This window comes from Melospiza melodia, chromosome 8, assembly GCF_035770615.1.
Source record: "Melospiza melodia melodia isolate bMelMel2 chromosome 8, bMelMel2.pri, whole genome shotgun sequence".
In the NCBI taxonomy this organism is placed as follows: domain Eukaryota; kingdom Metazoa; phylum Chordata; class Aves; order Passeriformes; family Passerellidae; genus Melospiza; species Melospiza melodia.
The window spans coordinates 5,551,373-5,577,598 of NC_086201.1; the positions used below are offsets into that span (position 1 = coordinate 5,551,373).

General features: G+C 43.6%; 1 protein-coding gene across 1 annotated transcript in view; it reads left to right on the forward strand.

Moving 5' to 3' along the window:
- Positions 1–3,177: 3,177 nt before the first annotated feature.
- The window catches only part of NXPH2 (neurexophilin 2), a 35,758-nt gene continuing 12,709 nt past the window's right edge, over positions 3,178–26,226 (forward strand). Inside the window, exon 1 of the mRNA XM_063161581.1 lies at positions 3,178–3,303. Coding sequence (XP_063017651.1) covers positions 3,250–3,303 — 54 coding nt within the window. The 5' untranslated portion in view covers positions 3,178–3,249. The remainder of the gene's footprint in view (positions 3,304–26,226) is intronic.

Sequence of the window (26,226 nt, forward strand, 5' to 3'; positions counted from 1 at the left end):
CCACTTAATCTGGAAAAAGCATGATTTCAGGCCGGCTTCTGGCAGCTTGTGTGACAAAGTTAATGTCATTTGAATCAACTCTGTTTGTATTTAATAGGATAGAACTGCAGTACTTCAGCTCCAACGCTATTATTCCATTAAAAGCCAATTACAGAAATTCAGCTTTCCCTGAACTTATAGAGCACAGATTTTTTTTTTTTTTAATTTATTTTTTTAAATACAGACGAGATCTATCAAAACACTTGATCCGAGTTTAGCCTTTCCAACTCCGACATTCGCGATTGCCCCGAGCGGGGCCGCGGTACCGCCTGCGGGCGGCAGAGGGCGCCCGAGATGTGTCCATCGGCCACCGCGCCCCGCGGCTGGGCGCAGAATCCGCGATTTGGGCCCCGCAGAAAGTGCCATTTGTCACTGCTAAACACACGCGGAGCAGCGCCTGACTGCTCTCCATCCGCGCCACTTTGGGGATTTAAACCCTAATGCTGGTAAATCCGAGCGTATTCTGTTCGGGCCGTTGTGTATTTAACAGGATGGCAAATGGCGGCGCTAAAATAAAGTCGGGGCAATGCCAAGCATAAGCGCAGGCTGGGTGGAGAAAGGATCGAAGGCACCCCCAAGGAGCTGATGAAAAGCTCAACATGAGCTCTGGCAGCACAGAAATTCTCCTGTGTCCTGGGCTGTCTCAAAAGCAGCAGATTGAGCAAGGGGATCCCCCCCCTTCCACTCTGGTACCTCACCTGGTGGAAGGGGGAGGATCACCTCACAACAGCCCTGTGTCCCCAAGGAACAAAGGACATGGAGGTGTTGGAGCAAGCCCAGAGAAGGTCACAAAGATGCTCTGAGGACTGGAGCAGCTCTGTGCTGGAGCCAGGCTGGCAGAGCTGAGGGTTGTGGTCTGGAGAAGAGATGGCTCTGGGGACACCTCAGAGCCCTTTCCAGGGCCTAAAGGGGCTTCAGAGAGCTGGAGAGGGACTTGGGACAAGAGGAAATGGCTTCAAACTGAGAGAGAGCAGAGCTAAGAGTAGAGATTAGGAAGAAATTCTTCTCTGTGAGAGTGGAGAGGCCCTGGCACAGGTTGCTTAGAAAAGCTGTGGCTGCCCCATCCCTGGAAGTGCTCAAGGCCAGGTTGGTTCGGAGCAACCTGGGATAGAGGGAAGTGTCCCTGTGCAAGCTGGAACAGTATGAACTTTAAGGTCCCTTCCAACACTCTCTTCTGAGAGTCTATGATTCTATGAAAAAAAAACTCTTGAACTTTTTCCACAAAAAGTAACTCTATTAAATTCATTATAGTACATTGACTCAGTGACCATCACTATTTCAGTCTTCTCCAAGTCTTTGAATCTACTGCAAATGAACTAATTTTAAGTTGTTCCCTTAATAAGTAGCTCCTTTTGCTATAGATAAAGCATTTTGTCCAAACTCAAATGAGTGATTGTGACTTTTGGCTCAATCACATCCACATGAAACCTTTTCAAGCCACCTTGCAGCAGAGCTAGGAAGGGAACAAGTGGGATGTAACCAAAAAACAACAATCACCACCTGGTAAAATCATGGCTGCTCTCAAGTGCCACAAGAGGGATTGCAAAGCTGTTTCCACTGACAAGGATTTTAGCAGTTGAATAAGGGTTGTCAAAATGTAACCTGAATACAGACCTAGTAAGCAGATGAGGCTGAGAATTAAGAGGAAAGTAATCTACAAATGGCAGGCAGGGTTTGCAAACTGAAACCACGACTTGCACTTCAGCCCAGTGGCAGAGAGCTCACATATCACATCATGGAATTATTGATGAGCAAACACAGGCGCTGCCAGGCCTGGCACAGGTGTACCTGCTGTGGTGGCACTGCTTCAGCCCAGGCTGTGTGTGGTACATGTGCTAAACCTGGCTGGGGTTCCACCTAGGCTTCCGCACCCAAAGCTTTATTTCCCCTTTCGAGGTTGCCACCTTTCACAGGTGTCACAAAAACAGAGGGACAACTTCAGCCTGCTCACGGCTATCTCAACAATGGATCTGATGAATATTCATTAAATTCTGTTGTTAAACGGATCTGACACCAGTGAATTCTTTGGAAATGGGTCCTGTGGTCTTCCAGGCGCCCCACAGGCTCGCACACCATTACCCAAACCCTGCAGCCCTGCACAAGGAGCCAAATTAAACACGACCCTGTGCCCGTTCGAGTGTGCACCAGCCCCAGGTGACAGGGGTGTGGTGTCCCCAGAGCGGGCCTCGGGACAGGTTCGGTGTCCCCGGGGCAGCTTTGGTGTCCTTGGGACACTCTGAGAGTCCCCGGGGCAAGTTCAGTGTCCCGGGGCAGGTTCGGTGTCCCCAGGGCAGGCCCAGTGTCCCCGGGACAGGTTGAGTGCCCCTGGGGCAGGTTTCGTGTCCCCAAGACACTCTGAGTGACCCCGGGGCAGGTTCGATGTCCCTGGGGCAGGTTCGGTGTCCCCGGGGCAGGTTCGGTGTCCCCAGGACACTCTGAGTGCCCCTGGGGCAGGTTCGGTGTCCCCGGGGCAGGTTCGGTGTCCCCTGGACACCCTGAGTGTCGCCGGGCCGCCCCACCGTGCCTGCTCACAGCACAAACACGTCGGGGTTCCCCACAAGCCCCGTAGCGGCCCAGCCGCCTGTGTGTGCCGGGGGCAGCCACCCCCGAAGGAAGGAGCGGTGACAGGAGTGCCCTATAAAGCCGGGACCAGGGCATGGCCGTCGAGTCTGTTCACCTTGCCTACAGCGGCGGGGCCGGGCAGCCCAGGGCGGCTCCCAGAAGCGCACCCAGGCTCGGCAGGGCGGCCGCGGGCGGAGGAGGGGCCGCCGCCTCTTTAAACTTGCCGTGAGGGCCGGGCCGCCCCGCCCGGGGCAGCGGGGTCCGCTCAGCGCCCGGCGGGGACGCGCCGCCCCCGGCACCGCTCCCCTCAGCCGCGGCCCGGGCGGGTCCCTCCGGCTCGGAGGACGGCGGGGCCCGGCCGCGGGCTGTGAGGGGGCCCCGCCGTGCCCCGCGGGGGGGGCCGGGCAGCGCCGCCGCCTCCCGCCCGCCTCAGCCCGCCTCCCGCCCGCCATGGCCGCCCGCGGAGCCGAGCGGCGCCGAGCCGAGCGCCGCGGCAGTGCCGGGGTCTGGCCGCTGCCTGGCAGCGCCCCGTGAGCGGGGACGGCGGGCGGCGTGTCCCTGCGCTCGGTCCTGCCCCCCGTCCTCCTCCCGGAGCGGCGATGAGCGAGACCCGCGCCGGGGGAGTCGCCGCCTAGACCGGCAGCCAGGATGGTGCCCCTGCAGCCCCTGCCCCTCGTCGTGGTCCAGGGCGTCCTCCAGCTCGTAAGTCTCCATCCCCGCGGCCCCCGGACTCTCACGGGGGGCTTGGCGGACACCGCTGCCTTCCTCCGGGAGTGCGGCGGGCGCGGTCTCCTCTGGAGCCCCGTTCCCCTAACCTGCCTCCCGCAGCCCCTAACATATTCTTGGTTTTCTCTTTCTTTTTTCCAATTTTTTTTCTTTTTTTCTTTAATTTTTTATTACTTGATTTTAATTAAGCGGGCTTGTCTCTGTTCGCCCCGTTTGGGAGTGCGGGACGCTCGCAGCCCGAGCCCAGCGCGGCCCCGGGGCCGGGATGCTCCGGGAGCCGCCGCGGAGCTGGAAAACACCGCGGGCAGGGATGGGAGGGATGGGGAAACGTGTTTGTGTGTGCCGAGCACCGCCGAGACTGCCCGCTCCCGGAAAGTTTTCTGCTGGCCACAAGCGCCTTTTTTTTTCGCGTGCAAGGCGTAGCAGGGCGCGCAGGTAGCGCTCGGGAAGCTCCCCCGTTAGTTCGGGCTTGCTGCAGCGCGCCCCGGGTGTTTCCTTAATTTTTTATCAGAAACTGTGGGACACGCCGGTGCTGCGGTGAATGTTGCTGTGCATGCGGTGGGGGAATGCGGGGACTGACGTGGCGGCAGGGTGAGGTGCAGGGTGCGAGATTTCGGGGCGCTGAATGGAGGGAGGGAGGCGATGCCAGGTGCGCGGTGAGACGGGCGAGGAGCGCAACTTCTCCAACCTAGTGCCTCATCCGTGGGGCGCTGATGGTGCAAATGGACTGATGCTCCTGTTCGTGAGAAAAAAAAAAAAACAAAAACGTGTTTGTAAAAGAGCTTGGCCATCTTCACTTTTATTTCGGAAAGATTTTAACCGCGCTTGCTGTTTTGGAGGGAGTTCTGGTGTTACTCTCACAAATACCTCCGCTGCAAAAGTTATGCCTGTCTTCCCCGGCTTGCCTTGGACGCGAAAGTTTGTCACGAAGTAGTCAATAGGGAGTGTGTAATAAACCCTGAAGGGATTAAACACCCTCCGTAAGAACTGGAGTCTAGTGTTACAGTGTGAGGTGATTGATTAGTTTTTGAGGAAGCTTATGTCAAATTCTAATCCGGTTTTGGATTGTGCTTGTCGTGTAATGTTTTTTGCTCCAGCACTTTATCATAGCAATGAAGTAGCGAGCTGCAGCCCTGCGATAAGGCGCACACTTCTTTCACACTCCCATCCTTTTGGACAATAAAAGGCTGTTTACATTCTTCACATTCTTGCAGCCCAGTTTCCAACTAAACAACGCGCAGGGGTGAGAGATGGGGAAAGGAGAGCAGCAAATGGATTACAAAGTTGCTGAGCAGGAGGGAACTAAATAAAAACTCCAACCTACAACCTCTCTCTCTCACTTGCACCATCCTTTTTTTCTTCCTTTATTTTTATTTTTTTTAGAACTACCAAAGGGATCAATTGGAGCTTGCACCGTCAGGGATGGGGTTTGTTGTGCTGTGTTTTATAGGTGATGTTGGGAAGTTGCTTGCTGTGAGTGTGTGAGTGAAGGCTGGCTAAATGAAGCAGAGCTGCTGCTTTGAATCAAACAAAAATCATAAATAGCCACTGCAGGTTCTCAGGTGGATGTGGCACTCAGCTCACCCAGGAGGATTCATTTTTTTTCTGCATTTTTTTAGATACAAACAGCAAGGTTTTGGAGTCAATTAGTTTTACACCTTTTGTAAGTTAGTTTAAATAATAAAGTAAAGCAAAATGAGAATGTGTGAGATTTTTGAGGCATTTTAGGTACCTTTTAACACTAACATACTACTAAAAAGTTGTGTAAATGTATTTTGGCATGCTCTTACCAGAACACCTGATTTAAGTTACAACTTATTATAAATTATGAAATATTTTATGTTGGTGGTAATGCATCGAATGCAAGTCTGTGCTATTCTTTGTGCTCTGGGCAGAATTTGGAGGGACTGGTGACTTCCTGGAATCTGATGAGCAGGTTTAGAAGAGAGGCATTGGTATTACTGATTCTTGACTTTTTCTTTCCTTTTTTAACCAAAAATCAGTGTGGATGATATTAATACTACAGTGAAGGCTCAGCATTTCAGCCAAGAAAAAAAAAAATCCTGGGTTTCAGTGATGCAATAGAGCAGCATTTCAGTAAGCCAGAAATGCTACCATCAAACCCTTCCTGCTGGGGCAGCCTTAATTTTTTATAAAATCAGAGTTCTTAGAATGGGAAATACTTTGGCACTGCCTTTCAGTGAAGGGAGAAGTGCTTTTTATTTTAATAGATTGAACTTCAAATGCTGTCTGTCCTTTCAGATATCAAAGTGTGCTGTCTACTTACCTACTTGTTAAAGATGCATAAATTAGGATGAAATCCGTGTGAAACTTCACAAATGTGAGGAGATTATGGCAGAGTGTCTCACTGAATTTCTGAAAGCAGTGTTAGGTGATTCTTTGTATGCTGCATCCACATTGCTCAGTCAGAAATTCATGTTTTATACTTTAAAGACAGCATAGATATATTTTTTAGCATGTTTCTAGGTTATTATTTGATTATTATATGGGGTACCAGTATGCATGCAGCAATTGCACATATAAATTTCCTAAAATATTCTGCATATTTGGATATGTTAAGCAGTAAGGAAGGCTGCTGTTGAATCGGGTTAAGGTGCTAACTTGCTCCTGTATAAATTCATTAATTTTTAAAGCCAGGTTTACCTTCTGTTGACAATATGGAGCAAAACAACAATTTGCAATGCACAGTCAGTGCATGTCTGGGCTGTTATTGATAAGAAGATGAAAAATTGCTGTGTTGTGTTATCATTAATAGGTGCTCTTGCTTTACTATTAATTTTCAGTAAGCTTTTCCAATTGTCACATAATTGCTGAATGCCCTGTTAGTTATCTCTTTGGAAGTAATGGAGTTCTACACGTTGAGAATTAAAGTGTGTGAAGCATTAGGATAATGCAGTTTACAGAATCCCTGTTGGTGTTTTGTTAAGTCAGCTTTAAATACCTCTAAGGAGGAGGGGGAGCTTCTTCTACTTCCCTGCAAATATGAGTTGTTATTTTAAAGAATGAGTTGTTATTTTAAAGAATTCTTGTTGGAACCAAAAAAAGCTGTCACTGTCCCTTTGTCTAGGCAAGGTGGAGTTTCAGGCACACACAGTCCCAGCCAGGCACTGGAACTCTTGGTTTATTCTCTCATCTCTGTGGTCTGAAATTGGGAACGGCTCACAGCAGCATTTTCCTGTGCTTATAGTCAAAGTTGCTTCAGTATTCTATCAATAAACTCTCTTTAACATTAGCATTGGGCAGAGTTGGTACTGCATTAGAAATTTAGGAATCAATCGTTTTACAAACCCTTAAAAGCAGCTGATTTTTTTTTCCTCCAGCACTGTTTATATAGATGAGAAATAATTAAGAAAAAAACCCAAAGGTTGTTAATTTAAAATTTTTCTCCACCAAGTTTAGCAGTATAGCATTTGACATGAGTGAAATTCAATGACAGATTGTTTGTATTGGAATTTCAAAGGCTGAAAATAACTATAACCAAAGTAGATTTTGACAATGAAACAAAAATTTTACAGAGGTTTTTTTTTTCTTTTTTTTTTAACAGAATTTAAGGCTCTTAGCAACTTGAGCTGAAAGAATATTTGCTATAGCACAAGGTACTGCTTCATAAGAAGAAATATATTAAAAGCTGAGCTAAAGCTGCCTTTCCATTTAAAATATGCATATCCTGTGAGGTGTAGAAACACAGAGATCTGTTCCTTCTGGCTACTTTAATTTTGTCTCCATAGCCTTGCAAATGTGGTCCAGGTAGCATGCCCTTGCAGTGAGAATCAGAAATAGGCGCCATGCAAGACTCTCAGCACCATTTCACAAAGGTAAATGCTTCCCTCTGGTCATCTGGAAGTGCACAGATGAAATTCCATCCCCCCTTAATTTCAGGGAGAACTTTGTCATAAAATGTATTGGACCCAACCTTTCATTTGGCTTCCTCTGGTAATTTTTTTTTTTTGATGCTGTAGCTTTATAAGCCTTGTGTAATAAAGTAATGTAGGTAACTCCAGAATTGCAGGTAATTTGGAGCTGGAGACAGATCAACAAACGCTGGTTTCAGCAGATTGAGAATTTATTGCCCTGAATAAGGAGTTGTGTTAAGGTGCATGGGGCCAGGTTTAGTTTGCACGGGAGGTTCCCAACTCAACCTGTCCTCACATCACATCTTTTGTCCCAGCTCCATGAAGCTGCTTCCATGATCCTTCTCAGTTTATTTGCAGGTTGACCGGGGCACAGAAAGATCACAGATCCTGTTTAAAATCTGTACTGCAAGACTTCTTTGATGTCCAGTAGGCCACAAGATACCCCAGGCTTGCCTAGGCAAAATCCATGTCTCAAACTTTCCATCTGTAACACACAGGGGATTTTTCTGCCATTGTAAAGCACTTGGAGAGATGTCAGAGCCGTGCTGGAAGTGTAACAGACAGGGAAGTGAAATGGAAAGATTGGTGGAGCCCCAGTGCTAAAATAGGATGCTCTCACCACTCCCACCTTTGTGGTTTTCCTCCTGCGAGAGGGGAACTCGGGAATGGGAGCTGAAAGGGAGCAGCAGAAACCACTCACTGACCTGGACATTGAGAGCATCAGAGAGCTGCAATTCTACCCTAGGCACACCAAATTCCTCTACACTATTAAAATTTTTTACCTTCAGTCAACACTTTACAAACAAAACGGTACAAGGAGAAGCAAGAGCTGCTTGGGGAGTTTGCACTGAGGTGCCAGCAAGCTGCTTGTGGTCCGTGGGTGAGGTGCTGACCTTTATTCGCTCCAGGTGTTGGGTAAGATGTGGTAATTCCGGGGCACTCACTCCGGTAAAGAGCTGCGGTACGCAAAGGTCAGCGCTGCTCTGCGCTGAATGGTTTTAATACAAAAGCTGGGATTCCATGGGTGGGGATTGCCTCAACAGTGAGCTGTTGTGGTGGTCAGGGAAGCCTGTGGCTTTGGATCTTTCACACCTACTTGTCAATGTGTCAAAGCCGGAGACGGCGATGAAAAAGGAAGGGTTTTTTCCGGGTTTATGCAATGCAGGACAGTCCATTGGCTCTGCTAATCTGTTTTCGTGTTCTGATTTTTGCCCACATTAACACACCGCTTCACTATACCCATTACAAAACACACACACCAGCTGTAAAATCTTTGCTAGAGCACATCTAGCAGAACTGGAAAGCAGGAAGGTGGAAGTTCCCATTCACGTGGCTGTTACAAATTCATCCTGAACCTGACTTCCAAAAACATCCTATTCTGAGGCAGCTTTAGCCTTTCACTTCGAATCTTAAATATGTTTGTATTTATTTCCCCAACCCCATTCCTCCTTCCTATTGTGTTTCCATCCCTTCAATTTCCCGCTGGGTGTGTAGCTGTAGTTTCTGTAGTGTGTTTAGGTGCTTAAAGGATCAATCAGAGTGAAAATAAGGGGTGACCTGCTGGCAGTTTTTGCTTCCAGCAGAGCATCACTGCTGTGAAGTAAGTCCAGTTGCAGGTCAGGACTTGGAAAACATCGCTAATTCTTTGGTATTCCCTGTCGGTTCTGAGCTCAGTCACACTTAACAGAGAGATTCAAGGAAACAAATTAGGAGTGGGGAGGAAATGAAGGGCTGTGAAGTTGGGTCAGCAGTTAAGACTGAGTGGTTTTGTCTTTGCAGCAGGGATTTCGGTGCTGGTGTGATGCTCTGCTCTCCCTGAAAAGGCAGAGCTTACTGTAAATATAGAATTGGAACGATTGACTATAATTTAAGGTAGATTTAAAGAGCTGTAAGAGCTGTAGTTCTTGAGATAGGTTTTCTCTTTGTTCCAAATGACTGGTAGTAATAGAAGCTATTATTAGCTGGGAAGTGGAAATGAAAGAATAAGGAGAAATAAAAAAATGGAGTGAAGAATCTAATGTCTCTAAAATCGGGCTTTATGTGCATTGGGGCCAATTATGGTTATTGTATCATTACAGTACAGATCTGAGGCTACTCCAAAAGCTCTCATTCTGCTTCTCCAGATCCAGCATGTTTGGTTTATGTTTACAATCAGTTGTGAATTTCGTGACATTATAGCACTTGTTTTAGGGGATGACTAGGTGTTTCTAATATCATCAGTCACCAATATAAACACTACCTTAATTTCATCTTCCTTTACCCATTATCTAGGAAAATAAAACACTGTGCATAGAAGTGCCCCTGTACTTGTTCTGCTATTAAATAGATTTAAGGGGGTTTAGTGGAGAAGGAGCTGACTGTGCTTGAGGCTGACCTGGAGGAAAAAAAAAGCCCTGGGACTTTGCTGAGGGAATAAGAAGTGAATATGAGAGAGAGAGAAAGATGATGGATGTAAAACAGCCCTGTGGGCAGGAGTGGAGTGAGCGTGAGAAGTTACTGCAGGCAGAGAAGGACAGACAGACTGACACTAATGAGGAATATTCCCACAGTAACAGAGTTCTATTTGTGCATCAAACCCAGGTGTGTGAAATATCAGACATTGAAGTTTTTTGTCATTTAATGCTGCCTGTCTCTCTTTTCCTTGCAAGCACCTGCTTGTTGATTCTGTTGCTCCCAACATGTTTGGAAAGTTGGAATTCCCGTTCCCAGTGGGGGTTTAAGGGTCTCATTGGCAGTGGTTTGTTCTCAATCCTTTGAGAACATTCAAAGGGGTTTGTTTTCAATCCTTACCTGTTACTAGTGAGTGTGTTTCTTTGCCATTGGGAGCCTAAACACAGGCAAGGTGTTCTCAAGTTGAATTTTCTCCTTACTCCAGGCAGTTGGGTGATTGCTGGAAGAAAACTTCTGAAATTGTATGCACATAACAGTAATTTTATAGTGCACTGTGACTGGAGTTCATGGCACCTTAGAGTCAAGGTGTGTTACATGTGTGTCATCATTATTTGGAGAAACTAAAGAAATAAAATAGAGGCAAATTTCTTATCTCCAGCCCAGTAGACCAGGAGAATATTTTGCATAACTTTGTTCTTCCCTGGCCCATCTCCATCCAAAGGCAAAGAGCTGCTGAATCTGATGTGAACTGGCTGACAACAGGGGCATTTTTGGAGTGATGGCATTTGGATCAAGGCAGGAGTGAAGCCCAGTCCTTCAATTTCTCGAGCAAACAGAGTGCCAGGGAGAGGGCTAAAGCCTGTCTTGTTTTCCACTCATTAAACTAACAAAATGCTAATCAGCTTTGTGGAAAGATTGGCAGTAGATAATGTTGCTGTGGCACCACTGTCTGATCGGGTGTGTTAGCCTGGGCTGCTCTAAATGGGGTGATTGAAACACCTCAGTGTTTTTTGAAACTGATTCAATTTTGCCCAGTGACTGCTTTCAGTTCTGTCTGTCACCATTCTAGGCAAGGAAAACACCGGTGCTGAATTCCTTGTGGGGCTGGGACAAATCCTGTGCTGCAGCTGCTGCTGTGTGCCAGCCTCACTGCTGCCTGCTGCTGAGCTGCTGTGTCGATTTCCAGGCATTGAATTAATCTTCCAGTGCTGGAAACATCCATTTTTTAGTTCATTCTGAGTCAAGCTGCACTGTCTTCTATTGCCGAATGACAAATCCATCAGTCTTCCTCGCCTTCCCCTGGCTTGGGTCTGCTCACTGCTGTGAAGAAGTTTCTGGTTCTCCAGGGAGCTTTTCTAAGCTGCATTCTGCTGGGAGCTGCCTGCTTGCTCCCTCTGTTTCTCTCTCCCTCTGTGCTCCATCTTCCTGAAGTTTTTTTCCAGGCAGAGGATGCTCAGCTCCTCTGGGAGAACCTGCAGCTTCCTTGCTTTACTCTTCCTCCTGGAGATGCCCCTCCATCCAAAGTACAGCAGCCCAAGAGCAGGTAGAAAGCCTGCCTTCCTTTCTACTACTCAGCTTCAAATATTTCATTTCAATATTTAAAACATATTTTTAGAAACATTTTATTTTATTATTTTTGCAGGAAACAAATTTTTATAGCTACCTTTCCAGAATCTGTTAATGGTCATCTGTTCACTCCTTGCTGATGTCTTCTGTCCAAGCTGTCTGGTAGCAAATCAATCCAAAGGTTTATCAGATTTGGGTCTTTCATTGTATGATGTATTTCCAGAGTGTTTCCATGTCAAATTGTCTATTTTTAAACTCATTTGTCACGACTCCAAGTCTGAGTGGATATCCCCTTTTAAAGCACCTGATTGGAATATGATGTGAGGATTGGTTTTTAAGGAGCAAGTTTTATAGAACTCTAGATGTTGTAGATTCTGCTCTAAAAAGCATCTGTTTCTAAAAAACATTTTTCCCCTCTGTGTAGGGACACCCTCTGCCTGTCAAAGTCTTATTGTGGCAGTGAGCTGTGTTGTATAAAACTTCTATCCAGACCAAGAGATGCAACAAATTGCATTTCTACCACATTACTTTCCTGGGGCACAGAAGGTTTTTAATTTCTCTACTCTTTCTCTCCTTCTCCCTAGAACCCATAATCCCAGATTTTTTTTTTTTACATCAGTTTTGGTGAAATCACAGTTAATGCCTTTCCTTAAAGTTCTTAAAGAGTGGGAAAGCCATTCTCATCCATCTCACTCTTCAAGTCTTTTCTCATTTTTCTTCTGACCAGAATTCAGTATCCAGCTGGCACCAAGCTAAGCTAGCTTAAAATAATACCAATGTCTTGAGTGTCTGACAGGGGAATAAATGCATTGTTGAGTTAGGACCTATTTGATTTAAATTAAATAAAATGCCTCTAAATGTAAGGATGAAGAAACGTGACATACCTCATACTCAGATCCATTTTATGGTGTTCACCCCATAATCCTTTTATTCAGACATGTGTGACCTATGTGTTATCAGCAATGGGCAGCCCAACACTGCAGTAACCAGGGAATTTAAACTCCATATTTTATTCAACAAAACCTTTTTGTGAGTGTTGGATGAGATCTCTTGCTTGCTTAGACTGAGGGTTCTGTGTTGCTGTTTTTAATACTTGATGTTGAACAATGGAGAAAAGAATGAATTGAAAATAGCAAAATTTGTATTTATGCTGGCTAAGGACACCATTCTGCAGAAATTTGCCTTCTGGTGAGTTTGCAACATTCTTTCAATGAACAGCACAGTTGTATTTTTGGTGGAATAATAAGATTAATATGGGGACAAATAAGTATAATGGCTATTGTATCTTTCTTGTGTTTTAATGGATTGGATTATCTTGTCCATCCAGAATAACTATTAGATTTATCTTTAATTTTTTTTTCAATAACACCTGTTACTGTAAGGGAGATGGAACTTTTTTCTGTTTAAGTGTTGAAACTGTAGTCCTGAAAATACAACTCAGTAGTCACTGACTGACTTGTCCTACACCAGTGAAATCCTTTCATGTTTTCAGGGAGTATTGAGATAAACTCAGTCTGTGATCAGTTATTAATAAAGCCTGCTGAGCATGTGCCCTGTGTCCCCATTTCTGTCTCATCCACTACAATTATCTAACAGAAATTTAATTATCCTTGAGATCACCAGCTCTGATCCAACTGAAGTGCACAGAATGATTGGACAGTTCTTTCAGTGATGGGCAGCAGCATCACAGGAAGCTTGATTTTCTTAGGAAATGGGCTAAAATAGTATTTGAAACAGAAACAAGTTTGAAAGCCAAAACACACCTGCATGGCAATCAGAAGTTCACCAGGATTTCCTGGGTAGCCACATTTTGGTGTTTTGGACAGACATGCAGAGGCTGCAAAAGAGCTTTTAATCTTGCCTTTAATAGAAACACGTGCTGTTGCATGATCTGTTTGGTTCTGACTCCTCAAAATACTCACCTGGAAAAGGACTAGTGATCCATTTCAGTGGGGCAAGAAAACCTGCATAAATTCAGTTGGTTTGTTTGGTTTATCTTCCTGTTTTCTTCAGTTTGAGAATAGTGATCCATTTCAGTGGGGCAAGAAAACCTACATAAATTCAGTTGGTTTGTTTGGTTTATCTTCCTTGTTTCCTCAGTTTGAGAATAACATCTTGACTAAATGTGGTCAGGAGTTTTCTACACACACTTCTGGCAAATTCAGCCATTAAAAGATAATGCAGAGGTTATCAATATCATGACTTTGAATTAAACACCTGCAGATTGTGTGTGGTACCTGAGAATGAGATTCAGCCAGAAGGAAAGTCCAGAACAGGGATTGCAGGGGTGCTGCTTCCACTTGCACTGGCAGACTTTTTAAATGTTGGCTTAAGGTGGAACAGCTTTTAATGACTGATGGACAAACAGGTGGCATCTCCATTCTCTCTGTACAAATAAGCCAGTGCTTATCCCCTGGTTAGGATGGCAGAAGGGAAAATGAGCCTGGATCTCTCAAGACAGTATCGAGCTTATCAGAGGAGACAGCATTCTACAGCAGGGTGCTCAGTCCCTGCCCTCACCAAGAATGAAACCTGCTTGGACCTGCCTTGAAGAGGTACAATAGGTACAAACATGTTCATTTATTTTGGTGGGAGGTGGAATATGTACAAATTCAGTGGGAGCAGGAAAGTGACTTTTCCTGCACCTACCTGAGAATGTTCTTGCTCCTGCAAAGAGACACTAGAAAATAAAACACGGTAGGAGCATCCCTGCAAGCATTTTTTCCTGTTTTTGCAACCTAAGTCAAAGGTATGTGAAAACCACATCCTGGATTGGATCCTTTGACAGAAATCAAGGAAGGAATGTCTGGATTGTATCCTGGCAGAGCCCATCCAGGGATTAGCAGCTTGGATGCTTGGTGAGGTGTGCTCTTAAACTAAGGGGAATTTGCAGCCTTAAAATGTAAGGACCACTTGGGTCATGTGTCTTACTGTGGGATTTTAGAGATTATAGATTTAGGCACCAGTTATGAAACTGGGGAGGAACTGCATTTGCTCTCTGTCAAACTCTCCCTACTTTTGTCATTCTCCTTGTCAGATGGATACCTGGAAAAATACCCAATGCCTTCCTGTGATGTAGCATTGCTGATGCAAAACACTTCCTAGAATTCTTCCTTAGTGTTTTTTTTAGAGGGTCCCATGATGATCCCTAGCTGATGGTATCATATTGTTTAGTTTTTCCTAATACTATGCACAAAGTTTTCTTATTTCCTTCCCTTTATGCTTAGCTATCTTCTTTTCTATCACTCTTGAGACACTTTGTTCACACTGCATTATTTGCCTGTTCCTGGGCACCTTTTCCTCAGAGATCTGCAACATTAGCACTGTGAGTCACAGCAAGCTTTACCTCTTTATTGATCTTCTGATTCTGGGTGTTTGGAGTAATTTACTTTTTTTTTTTTTTCTTACCTCTTTCCTGTTGGCTTTCACAGAACATCTAACTGGAAAGATATGTGCTGACAGACAGTATCTTTTAACCCTGACACAGAGTAGTCTTGGAGAATATGGCAATTTCTCAGATTTAGAAAATGGGCTAGATTGAGGAGGAATACATTATATTCTGAATAATTATTTTGGAATATTTTTGCTACTTCAAATTGATGCTTTTACTGCCTATACATTTTTATTTTTTTTTTAATGGGCATGTGATGTAGACAGGTTGGGTTTTTCCTGGCCATCTGCAGCCAGCCCATGAGGATGGGACACTGTGTGTGCTCTGTGGATACTCTGAAGATGTGAACTACGTGACTGTGTTAGCACCATGCATGAGCTCACAGGCACAGCCACAAAAAGGAGAATGAGTACAGCTGGGAGGGTTTGGTCAGCTCAGAGCTCAGGGAGAACATCCTTGTATCTACCAGAAACATCACCAGTCTCATTTCCAATGAAGTTTTTCCATTGCAAGCTCTTCAGGAGTGTCAGTGTCTGGGTAAAATTGATAGTGTCTGAAAAGAAAAATACCAGCAGGAAATACAGATAAACAGATTGTGCTCCTAAGTGTTTTGCTCAGACCTTAATTTCCTATTAAAGAAATATCCCAGCCATTCCCAAGGGACACATTTCTTTGCAAGCAGTGACAACCCTTGTAGCTGGCAGTGTGTAAGAAAAGCTTCTGTTGAAAGAGGCTGTTAAAGGATCACATGTTCTGTTGATATAAACCTGATATTGCTTCAGATTTCCTATTACTGAAAGAAATGCATTTAGAGCAGTCTGTAAAATAGTCCTTTTGCCTGGAACCACCACCTTTTCTCATACAAGTCATCATCTTTAATAGATAAGCTTTCCATTAAGAGCTAGAGAAGGTGCTAGTTTTTCTTTCAGCAGTTAGAAATAAGAACAATAAATGTGTGGGGGAAATGCATCAATTTGGTTAGGAACATCAAAGTGTGTTCCTATCTGAAATATAGACAAATCAGTTCAGAGAAGGCTCCAAGTGTGGAATTATTGACCCTGGAGGATAAGATACAGAATAACCTTCCTACGCTGTGCTTTGTCAATTTTAAATAGTGTTTGCAAGGTGAATAGTTTAACAGTCTCAACCCCCCCTCAGCAAAATATTAATAGTAGATTGCATCACAGCTTTTCCTAAAAGTTTTTTGCCCATTATAAATTACACTGCTGTAAAAGTATATTAATGTTCTATATATCTATTAATCTTCTGTAAGATAAAATGAATAAATCCAAGTGATTGATGTAACTCATAAAAGCCCATAATTGTCTCTTTCTTTCTGCTCTGGTTGCTAATTTCATGATGTGGTCTCAATTCTGGGTTCAACTGGTTGAGCCCTCTCTGTGGTGTGTCAGAATCCTGAAAGCAGTGGGGTATGCAGGTGTTATATCCAAGTGAAGGGTGAAAGATTAAACCAGGAGATCACAGGGTTAAAAATCACTTTTATAAACTCCTTAAATATACATACAAAACTCATAAATTAACATTTGATATTAAATTCTTCTTTTGCATGGAAGAATTTAATCTTTTACGTGCTAAGTCTTTGTCTGCTCCGTGATATTTTGAAAACCACCAGGCAAAAAAAAAAAAAAAATCTGTTTTATTCAAAATGCTTTTGAGCATTCAAGAAATGCACTGTCTTCCTGACAGCTCAAATAGGAAACAGTCCTGGATGTATTGCCTAGCAAGGAAGAACTGCTCATCCTGTGACATACTCTGTATGTATATGCAAGACAACATCCTGGGAAGTTAGCAGGTAAATTCTGTCCTTTAAGTTTTACAACACAAATATGACTTGTTTCAAGGAATATGTACATTAGAAACAAATGGAAAAAATGGCTGAGTTCAATTAAATGTTGGCCATCAAAGCCTGGAGCTTATATAATCACCTTTGGTCCAACATCAACAACTGTCAACAGTATACTTTGAAAATAACTTTTTAATGAAATCTGAAGCAAACAAGATTGTTTAAATCATCTTTGGGAAGATTAGTTTCCAGGGTGGGTTATTCTGTTGTGCTGTGATTTCAGTAACTACGTCAAATCTCCTCAGTGGTGATGGTGATTATGGACAGAGTGATTCCAAGTCCATTTGTGAATTCAGGCTGCAGTCTTGCAGGAGAACCAGAACCCCCTTGCTCCTGCTGTCTGCTCAGAGTGTGCCTCGTTAACCACTGCCTTCTGAGCCTCATCCAGTGCTTTTCACTCAGTGGTCCCCTCATCAAGGCAGCAACATCCCACCTTGGGGGCAGAAGTGCTTGGGAGGCTGTGTCAAAAACTTGGATAAAGTAGGTGACATCGCTCTGCTCTCTCCTCATCCACAGATCTGGTTTTTTGATAAATATTTGTCAACCAGTTTAGTCAATCATGGTAAATTTAGTAAATCCATGGTAAATCTACTCTTCCTATTCCCAGCCATCATCTTGCCCTTCCTTAGCACGTCAGACTTTCGAAAGAATGTGATCCATGATTTCCCAGGGGGCTGAAGAGATTCTGAGCAGCTGGTCACCTCCCAGACTGTTTTTAGCCTTTTTAAAAACAGTTGCTGTATTTGGGGTCTTTCCTGGTGGTCAGAGCCCTCTCCCAGTCTTCAAAACCTTTCAAACATGGTAGTGAAAAGCCTCACAATAACATCAGCTGGCTCTTTCAGAACACTTGAATGACACCCACCCTCTGGGCCACGCCTGGGTTCAGATTGCTCAGGGAACCCCAATTCCCTGCTCTCTCTGACTGATACTAGGGATTGTGTAGGGGATAGAAGAAAAACTTCAGAGGACTTGAACTAGTTGTGCAAGAGCCAAGTGGATTCCTTGGAGTTCAATATATCACTGAGACAAGCACCATTGGTTTTGTCTAGTGATGGATGCTAAATGATCACCAAGCCAAAATTTAAATAATCATCTGCAAAGGAATAGCTTTAATTGACAGTTTTGTCTCTAAATTAGCTAGAAGGATGTGGATGGTTCATTTCAGATCTCTTCAGGAGATCTAAGCTTTACTTGGGGAGAAGGTCTTGAGTTTGGTCTTGCAATATCAACAGAGAATTGTCCCACAGAGGCAGAAAGTGTTCCTTGAGTCGAAGGTGGGGCAGAAATGGGCACCTGCTTGGTGACTGGAGCAGTCCTGTAAGAGCTGCTTCATTCCCCACCTTTCCCTACAGTATTAACTTGGGACACTGTTCTACGTTAACATTGCATGAGATTCAACAAACTTTTGGAGAACACCATTAGGGTGGATTAGCCCCATTTATTTTTTCTGATTGAAAAAACAAGAATGGTTTTCTTAAAATGCTGATTATTAAATTCTTTGCTGTATTACATTTTAGCAATGCCTATGGATGCAGAAATAATACATGAAAGAAGATGTGTGATTCCTTGTAACTCTCATCCTTCTGAATTCAGTCAGAGTTTAATGAGAGCAAGCACAGAGGTAAAGCTCCAGCCTGGTCTTTGACTCAGACTAACAACTTTTGCTCCTGCAAAAATGATTCACGTTTTTAATGTTAGTTTGTGTCCTATACATTGAGGGCTTGTAGAAAAATAATATGAGAAATTCTAGATAGGCAAATGAACCTCAAAGCAGTTATAACACCTGAAAGATTTATCAAATGTAGGGATATTTTTCAGCTATGGACAGAAATTATCATTAACCACAGTTGAGCACTTGCAGTTTTCTGCCATACAGGAACTTCATTCTCCCCTCAGTCTGTGAGCTGATGTAGTGACAAGCTGCAGAGAGATGACAGATTTCGCTAAGGATTTGGAGTCTGAACACCTGTGCAGTGTCATGCATTTAAAAATAGAATGTGACAGCAAAACACATCAACCTTCTAATGTCCAAATGGAAACCACGGGGTTTTTTTCTTCAGCTTTTATCCAGAGAAATCACTTTCAATCATCACTGGCCAAGTGAAAATACAAAGCAAGGCTGTTTTGTTGTGGTCCAAAATAAACGGGAGCAAATCAGAATGGTAAGCACAGGTGCACAGAAAATATTCAGTAATGCCCATTTCTTTCTCCTCAATGCTGTTGTGCATCTCTGAGGGTGCAGGTTATTAATGGTCCAGAGTGATTTCTTCAGGAAACCCTCCTGAAGAGGTGGGTTAGGAGAGGGCTGCCAACCAAAGCTGCTCTGCACACCTTGGCTTCTGCGGGAGTCACTCAACCCTCCAGTGAATGCATCAGAAAAAAACAGCCAACACAGGTTTTTTGTTTCCTGTAATCTTCTCTCTGGGAGAAAAAGAAGCATTAACCAAGGGCAAAAAGATAAAAAGAGGCTTGCTTGATTGCAGGGTTAGATGTGTGCGTTCTGCTCTCCTCTGGAGGAGCCTGCGTCACTGGCAGTGTTGGAAGGGAACATCTCTGCTGCCCATCTCCCTTAATAGTATCCTTGAAACGTTAATCAAATCCAAAGCACATAATCTTTTCTCTTTTTTTTACAGAGGGAATGAGACTTCCCAGTGTGCCAGAGCCTCTGAGCCCTCTGCCAGGCTGCTCTGCTCTGCTCTAAGGTTGAACTGGGCAGCACCATGGGCTGCCCAGGACCCCAGTCCATCCCATTTTTCCCATTGCACGATGCTAACCTTTCAGCAAGTGCTCTTTCTTCAGCAAAACTTTTGTTTTCAGAGATCAGATGTTTTTTCTTTATATTGACTACAATAATTTTGAGAAGTGGTTTTGGCCTCTTTTCCATTGCAATCCTATTAGCTGTGTTTAGAAGGACATTTATTCCGTGTTTTGGGACAAGATTTTTATGTGATTGTGTGATGGGGAATTAAAGAGGGTCCAGATTTAGCTCTTCTGTGCTCTCATTTGTGGATGAGAAAGACAGAAACCTACTTTAAACTCAGAGGAGAATTAGCATTTTGGATGACAAAAGCTATCACACATGAATGGGTTGCTTCTTAAAATCAACAAAATAAATTAGACTCCCTGTTTAGGAGCATCTGGCACCCTTAGAACCTAGTTCATATAATGATGTCTCTGTTTGTTAAAAAGAATTATGTAACAATGTGGTTGATTTATTTCAAGATGATTGGCTTAGCAACTTAATTGGACTATGCAGTATACCAAAGCACACACACAAAAATAATTTAATTAGCTCATTTGTTTGTGGATGACTGCAAGCACTGCTCATCAGGCTGGGCTCCTTTAGAGGTGAGCAGCCGTTTGATCCTGTGAGGAACCAACCCTTGTCATGTTCACAGCCAGGGAACAGCAGCACCACTCTGGTGTTCAGGTGTTGGGAAAACCCACAGGAACCTTCCTTGGACTCCAAGGAGAGCTCTGTGACTCCTGGCAGGCTTGGAAACCTTCCTGGAAAAACAGCAAGGCAAAAATGTGCCTTGAAGATTAAAACTCGTTTTCTCCCTCTGTGGCCTCTCTTTTTTTCTTGAGCTGATATTCCACCTTCCATCTCCCAAATATTACTAACATCCCAGAAAATTAGCATGTGGATCCAGGTTTTAGATTCATCCTGGTGCAAAGTTTTATGTCCTCTGTTTCCAGGATGGCTACTCATACATGAATAACAGGCATTTGCAACACCATTGGACTCCTTCATGAGGTCACCACCTCCCACCTGAAACAGAAAAGTACTATTATTATTATCATCATTATCATTATGGTTATTTTTGTTATAAGAATAAAAATAAACCTCCTAGTAACATAAGGGTAACATCTATTGTAATGTGTTCAAATTACTAAATATCCAAGTAGTATTTTCAGAATAGCATTTGACAGTGGTTCAAATAACTTTCAGGATCTCTCCATTTTATTTCAGTTCCAGAGGCAGCCAAGAGATTGCTGACTTGTGGGAAAATTCCACTTAAGTGTTTATTAAGTTGTTTCTATACTCTAATTTTACACCAATTGAAATAAAATTAGAGGTGTGGATGTTGATTTCTCTTGTGTTGTTACGTTAAAATACTCTGTGTCCCACGTGATTTCCTTTTTCCATTTCTATAATTGAACAGCAAACTCCCCCCTTCTCTCCCACCCCACAAAGCACACAAAAAAACAAGAAAAAAAACCTAAATTAAAATCAGAATAAGGATTTTACTTAAAACATAAAAGAAGAAATAGGGCTGAAATTCCTTACTTATTGCACCCTGTAGTTCCTAGATACAGCTGCACATCTGGTGTGCGAGATAATGCGCTGTTTAGAGACCATGGTAGAACACAGAAAATTGGAAATGAGTTTCAAGTCTTAACACTACATTTCTTCACTGCTGGGAGCAAGTAAGGCCCTGCTTTTCACTCTTTTTGTAGGTTGTGTGATTTGATTCCCTCTGGTTTTTTGCTCTGTAAATAATATATGCGTGAAGGAAATCAGAAAAGGAATCATTCTGTAAGAAGTATTTTGTGCAGAACAGCTGAGAAGATTTTTTATCAGTACTCAGACTATATACCAAAGTTTAGTTGTGATATTAGCCACAGGATAAAAAAAAATAAGAAATGCTTAGTTGAGGACATGGGTGGAGCAAGAAAAATAGCATGTGTATCTTGTTCATTCACTTACCACATAATATAAATCATTAAAGCCAAAGGCACAGGGGGTTTGCCATTCTCTGCAGCAGAGGATATTCTCTCAGGGCTGGCTGGTGCTACAATTCACTTTTGCCACAATCACACCTCTCAGTTATCTGCATGTTCCCAGCCTGTAGCTGTCAGACAGAAGTTAAACCTGCAGCCAAGTGCTTCCCTGTTACCTCCTGCTGAAACTCGTGGCTGTTTGCTCAGGTCTGACTTTAAAGGATATTTTCCTTGTACAGTCATGCAAAATGTAAGACTGTTTTACAAAAATATGACCCAGGTGTAGTGCATTAACTTTGGATTACTGTACAGAAAATCAAGTACATCTCTAAATGTAGAACATCACACCTGATCTGACCTTTTAGTATTTCCACACACTGGTAAGAGCATCACAACCTGGCTGTGAGGCAGGGAAGCAGCATCCCAAACCAGAGAGAGGAGCAAACTGGGGGCATTGGGACCCTTCCTCTCCCTCCAGCCTGTTTATCCCATGTGCTGACTGTGGAGAAGGAGAAAAGCAGCCAATTGAAGCCCGTTGTTGGCACTCCAGAGAAGATATCTCCTCCCAAGTATTCAGCAGCAATGAACATCAGAAGTTTTTGGACATTTTGATCCGTATTCAGCTCTCTGGATTTTTGCAGAATTTTGAGCAAATTCTGCCAAAATTCTGCAAATTTTTGCAGAATTCTGCAGATTTTTGCAGAATTTTGAACTAGAGCTTATCTTACAAGAAATAAAACTAATAAGCACTAATGAGGTGTTGCACTTTGCTGGCTGGACAGAGATCTGCTGAGATCCTTCTTTTCTGGAGCATGAGATGGAAATACTAACTCTGTTCAGTGAAGTAACACAATCAAGCTCCTTGTTCCCTGAAGGTGGGTGATAGCAATCCTTGTTTCTCACTGAGTGCAGCCATCCTGCCCTCCTCCATGCAGGGCTTGTGCACAGAAGAAGCTGCTGTGCCTCAAACAGGTGCTGGAAGATTCCCAGCCTCAAAGCCAGCTAAGAAGAATGGGGAAACCAGATTTATTTACTAATTTCTGAGCCATAATCTGTAGCAGACTACCTTGCATGTACTCTGGTGACTGGTCTGGATTAAGTTTGTACCAGTGGGTGATCCAGGCACACAGGGCTGTGCTCCATTTATCCTCATCCCTGCAGCATCACAGGCAGGCAGGACAGGCAGACAAGCCCTTCCTGAAATGGTTCATCACAAGAACTGGCACTCCTGGAGGTACCAGAAGCTGCAATGTAATTTGATGTAACAAGTTTATTGGCCTGATCATGGAGACTCAGAGACTTATAAAATCACATTTTTATTACCGATTCAGTCACGCACATACATATTTATAGCTTTGTAATTGATCACATAGGGCAACACATTAAATTTTAATACAGGGAATTACTTCCCCTCCCTGTAGAACCACCTTTTGTATCCACAGGAGACAGTTTAAAACATTTACAGCGGAGTTGCTTTTATGTCTGTCATACACTTATTACCAGCTTTGGTCTAGGCAGTTACATTTAGATTTGTTTCCTTCTTTGATCTTCACAATCTGTGGGAAAACATGCATTAGGAACAAGAAGGACTGCGTGACTTTTGAAGCCTGGCATCACTTACACATCACCAGCTCTTGTAGCTTCTCTTTATCAGCTCACATCTCACATCTCTTGTTCCAAAAATCTGCTCTTCCTAAGCCCTGAATGTTTGGGGTTTGAAATTACTCAGGGCACTTGTTAACATTCATCCCCAAACCTACTCATGACCAGGGCTTAGGTTTCTTGTACAGACTCAGAATTTAATGAAAAACACCTCACTTTGTCCAGTTTAGTCAGTGTGTGAATTAAGCAGTGACTATAAGTCTTATTAGCAATTTTGGGTCTTTATGAACTGGTTTATTCAACTTCTTAAATAGTAGTGAGAACTGGTTACTGCAAATTGGTATTTTTCAGAGTAAGTCTTTGTGACAGGGGTCTTAGGATGAGGGAAGAGATGAAGATCTGACTCCATGTTTCAGAAGGCTTGATTTATTATTTTATGACATATATTACATTAAAAATATACTAAAAGAATAGAAGAAAGGATTCATCAGAAGGCCAGCTAAGAACAGAAAAAGAAGGAATGATAACAAAAGCTTTTGTCTCTGACAGAGAGTCTGAGCCAGCTGACTGTGATTGGCCATTAATTAAAAACATCCAACATGGGCCAATCACAGATGCACCTGTTGCATTCCACAGCAGCAGATAACCATTGTTTGCATTTTGTTCCTGAGGCCTCTCAGCTTCTCAGGAGGAAAAGTCCTAAGGAAAGGATTTTTCATAAAAGATGTCTGTGACAAGTCTTAAATTAGCAAAGTCTGCTTTGTAAGTTGATTCATTATTTGCCAGGGAGGTCAAGACTGTGGTCAGCTGAAAAAAAGAATAACCACCAAAGAAATCTGTAAACTGAGGTGTTTAAGGAACACTTTGGTTTTGTTACCCTGCACGGCCAAGTTCTGGAGCAGGGAAAAGTCAAAGGGATTGTTGGGGGAATAGAGATAGGAGTATCCATGGAACCTTCCTGGCTGAAGGTGTCCCTGCCCATGGCTGGGGGTTGGAAAAAGATCTTTAAAATCTTTTCCAATCCAAACCATTCTGTGATTCTATGATTATCTGAACTTTGAGGAGGGGAAAAAAGCCTGCTGTAAGTGAAGAGAGACAAGCCAACAGAGCTGAGATTTCTCACTGAGGGTTTATCTAAACTGACTTCAGGCCTTTGAGGGCTTTGCAAGGTTTGGGATCCAGCTGGCTGGATCCACTAATCCACTGATATTTGCATTATTTGTGCTAACACAGGAAAGATTTTTTCAGGTTATGCTTTTATGCAGCCTTTCCTGTAAAACACCACTGGTGAGCCTCTGAAGAGAACACTTCCCCCTGCCCTGTTGCTAGGATTGTACATTTTCTGGGGTGTGTGTTTCAGACATGTGTGCCTTAAAAGCCACATGCTAGAGCACCATTCCCCTCGCCCCCAGCTCCCCTGGATGATTTATCTGCTGTCAGGGCTTGTTTCACCAACTGCAAGCACCCTGCTAGTACAGTTCTTTTGCACAACCTGGAAATGTTATTCTTTATATGCCAATTGGAATACATCAAATGCATAGTGAAATGGGACCAAATTAACACTTGGGGTTATGTGCACTGTAATTCACAGTAAAAGAAAGACTGGAAGATGTAAAGATGTGTTGAATGTGCTCCCTTCTTGTTTGATACAGATGTGGAGCAAATAGGTTTGAAATTATATTTTTGCATGCAAATGACAGAAATTTGTATTAACTCCTATTGTGCTAGAATGTAACATTTTCATCTGATCTGAGCCTTTCTGTCTTCAGATCCTCTTTCTGTTCTTACAGTGCATTTACAACAATCTTAGATAATAATTATCTTGGTAAATTCCTGCAAGGGAACAAACCAAGCACATGTTGTGACATTCTTCCAGGCAATCTAGGTGTCAAACTCATCTCCCTTTGTTAAACACAAGTCGTGGATTTATTATATCAGGGCAGATGACTGAGCAACTTCTAATTAAGCCCTGTTAAAACTTATATGGTGACTGGATTTCAAATTTGAACTTTGTTGTTTTCAAATCATCTTAAACCTGTCATTTTGGTTTTTCCGAAAAGGAATTCTGATTTTCCTATTCTTGGAGACATAAAAAATGCCTGAATAAATTAAAAGAGATTAAAATTGGGTTTCAATAGGACCTCACAGCATGAAGTCACTGTTAGTACACCATTATGAAGAGCACAATGACTGCAGGCGTGGCTGGCTCATGCCAGGCAAAAGCTAATATTGTTTCACCTTAAAACTTAATAATCAGGCAGCCTCAGTCAATGATTTTCTCTTTTCTTTAAGAGAGTAATTCATTTAGGAAAGCAGCATGCATGCATGTGTGTAGGCAGCAATGAAATACCTCCAAGTGCCCCAGCGTGCTGTCTCAAGCTAAGTGCTTTGAAAAGGGAAAAGAATTTTAATTTAATTTAGAAAATTTCTGTGCCCTTCCACGCTTTGAGCAGGGAGGGCACAAGCTGTGAGCAGGCATGGGGACAGGCAGCTCCAGCACAGCCCCAGCTTCCACACTGGCTGCATGGTGGGGAGGAGGACAACCCTCAGCCTGGCCTTCATCCCAAACCCTCAGCCTGGCCTTCATCCCAAACCCTCAGCCTGGCCTTCATTCCAAACCTGTGCTGTCTGAGCACGTGGGGAAAGGCAGTGACAGGGGCTTGCCCAGCCAGGGACAGGTTTTGGTGCAGTCCTGGGGTGGTGCTCAGCACCAGGCTTTTCCTGGGCCTCCACCTTACTGGAAGGATGTCAGTAGAGGAGTTTCTCCCCAGTCTGTGACCCTGACATCCCCAGGCTGCATTTCCAAAGCAGCCTGTGCCTGTGGTTTGCCCTGCTGCACTCCCTGATCTCACTGCTTGTGCCTCTGTGCCTCAATCCAGCTGCTCCTGCACTTCCCACGTGCTTCTGTCACAAAGCTCTGAAGCAGAAATATTTTTCTTAGGGAGATGCCACGAATGCAGAGAGCAGCTCCCAGAGCTTGGTCTGACTGTGCTGCTCAGGGTGCGTTAATGACAGCACTCATGGGCAGCAAGGTTTCCAGGAAGAAACACCTTCCCTGAAGAAAACAACAAAAGTGTTCTCTGGAAAAGAGCTTTTAACCTGACAGAATTATTAGTCAAAGTCAATCTCCCCTGTCCCTGCACGGCTGATGGACTCTTGGATACATCCACACACTTCCTTCAAACAGCAGGAGGATTCAGGAGTGTGACAGTGTTCACAGGGGTCTTAGCACGAGGGAAGAGACGAGGATGTGACTCCATATTCCAGAAGGCTGATTTATTATTTTATTATATATATTGTATTAAAACTATACTGAAAGAATAGAAGAAAGGATTTCATCAGAAGGCTGGCTAAGAATAGAAAAGGAAAAGAATGATAACAAAGGTTTGTGCCTGACTGAGACAGTCCAGACAGCCAGACTGTGATTGGCCATTAATTAGAAACAACCACATGGACCAATCACAGAATCACCTGTTGCATTCCAC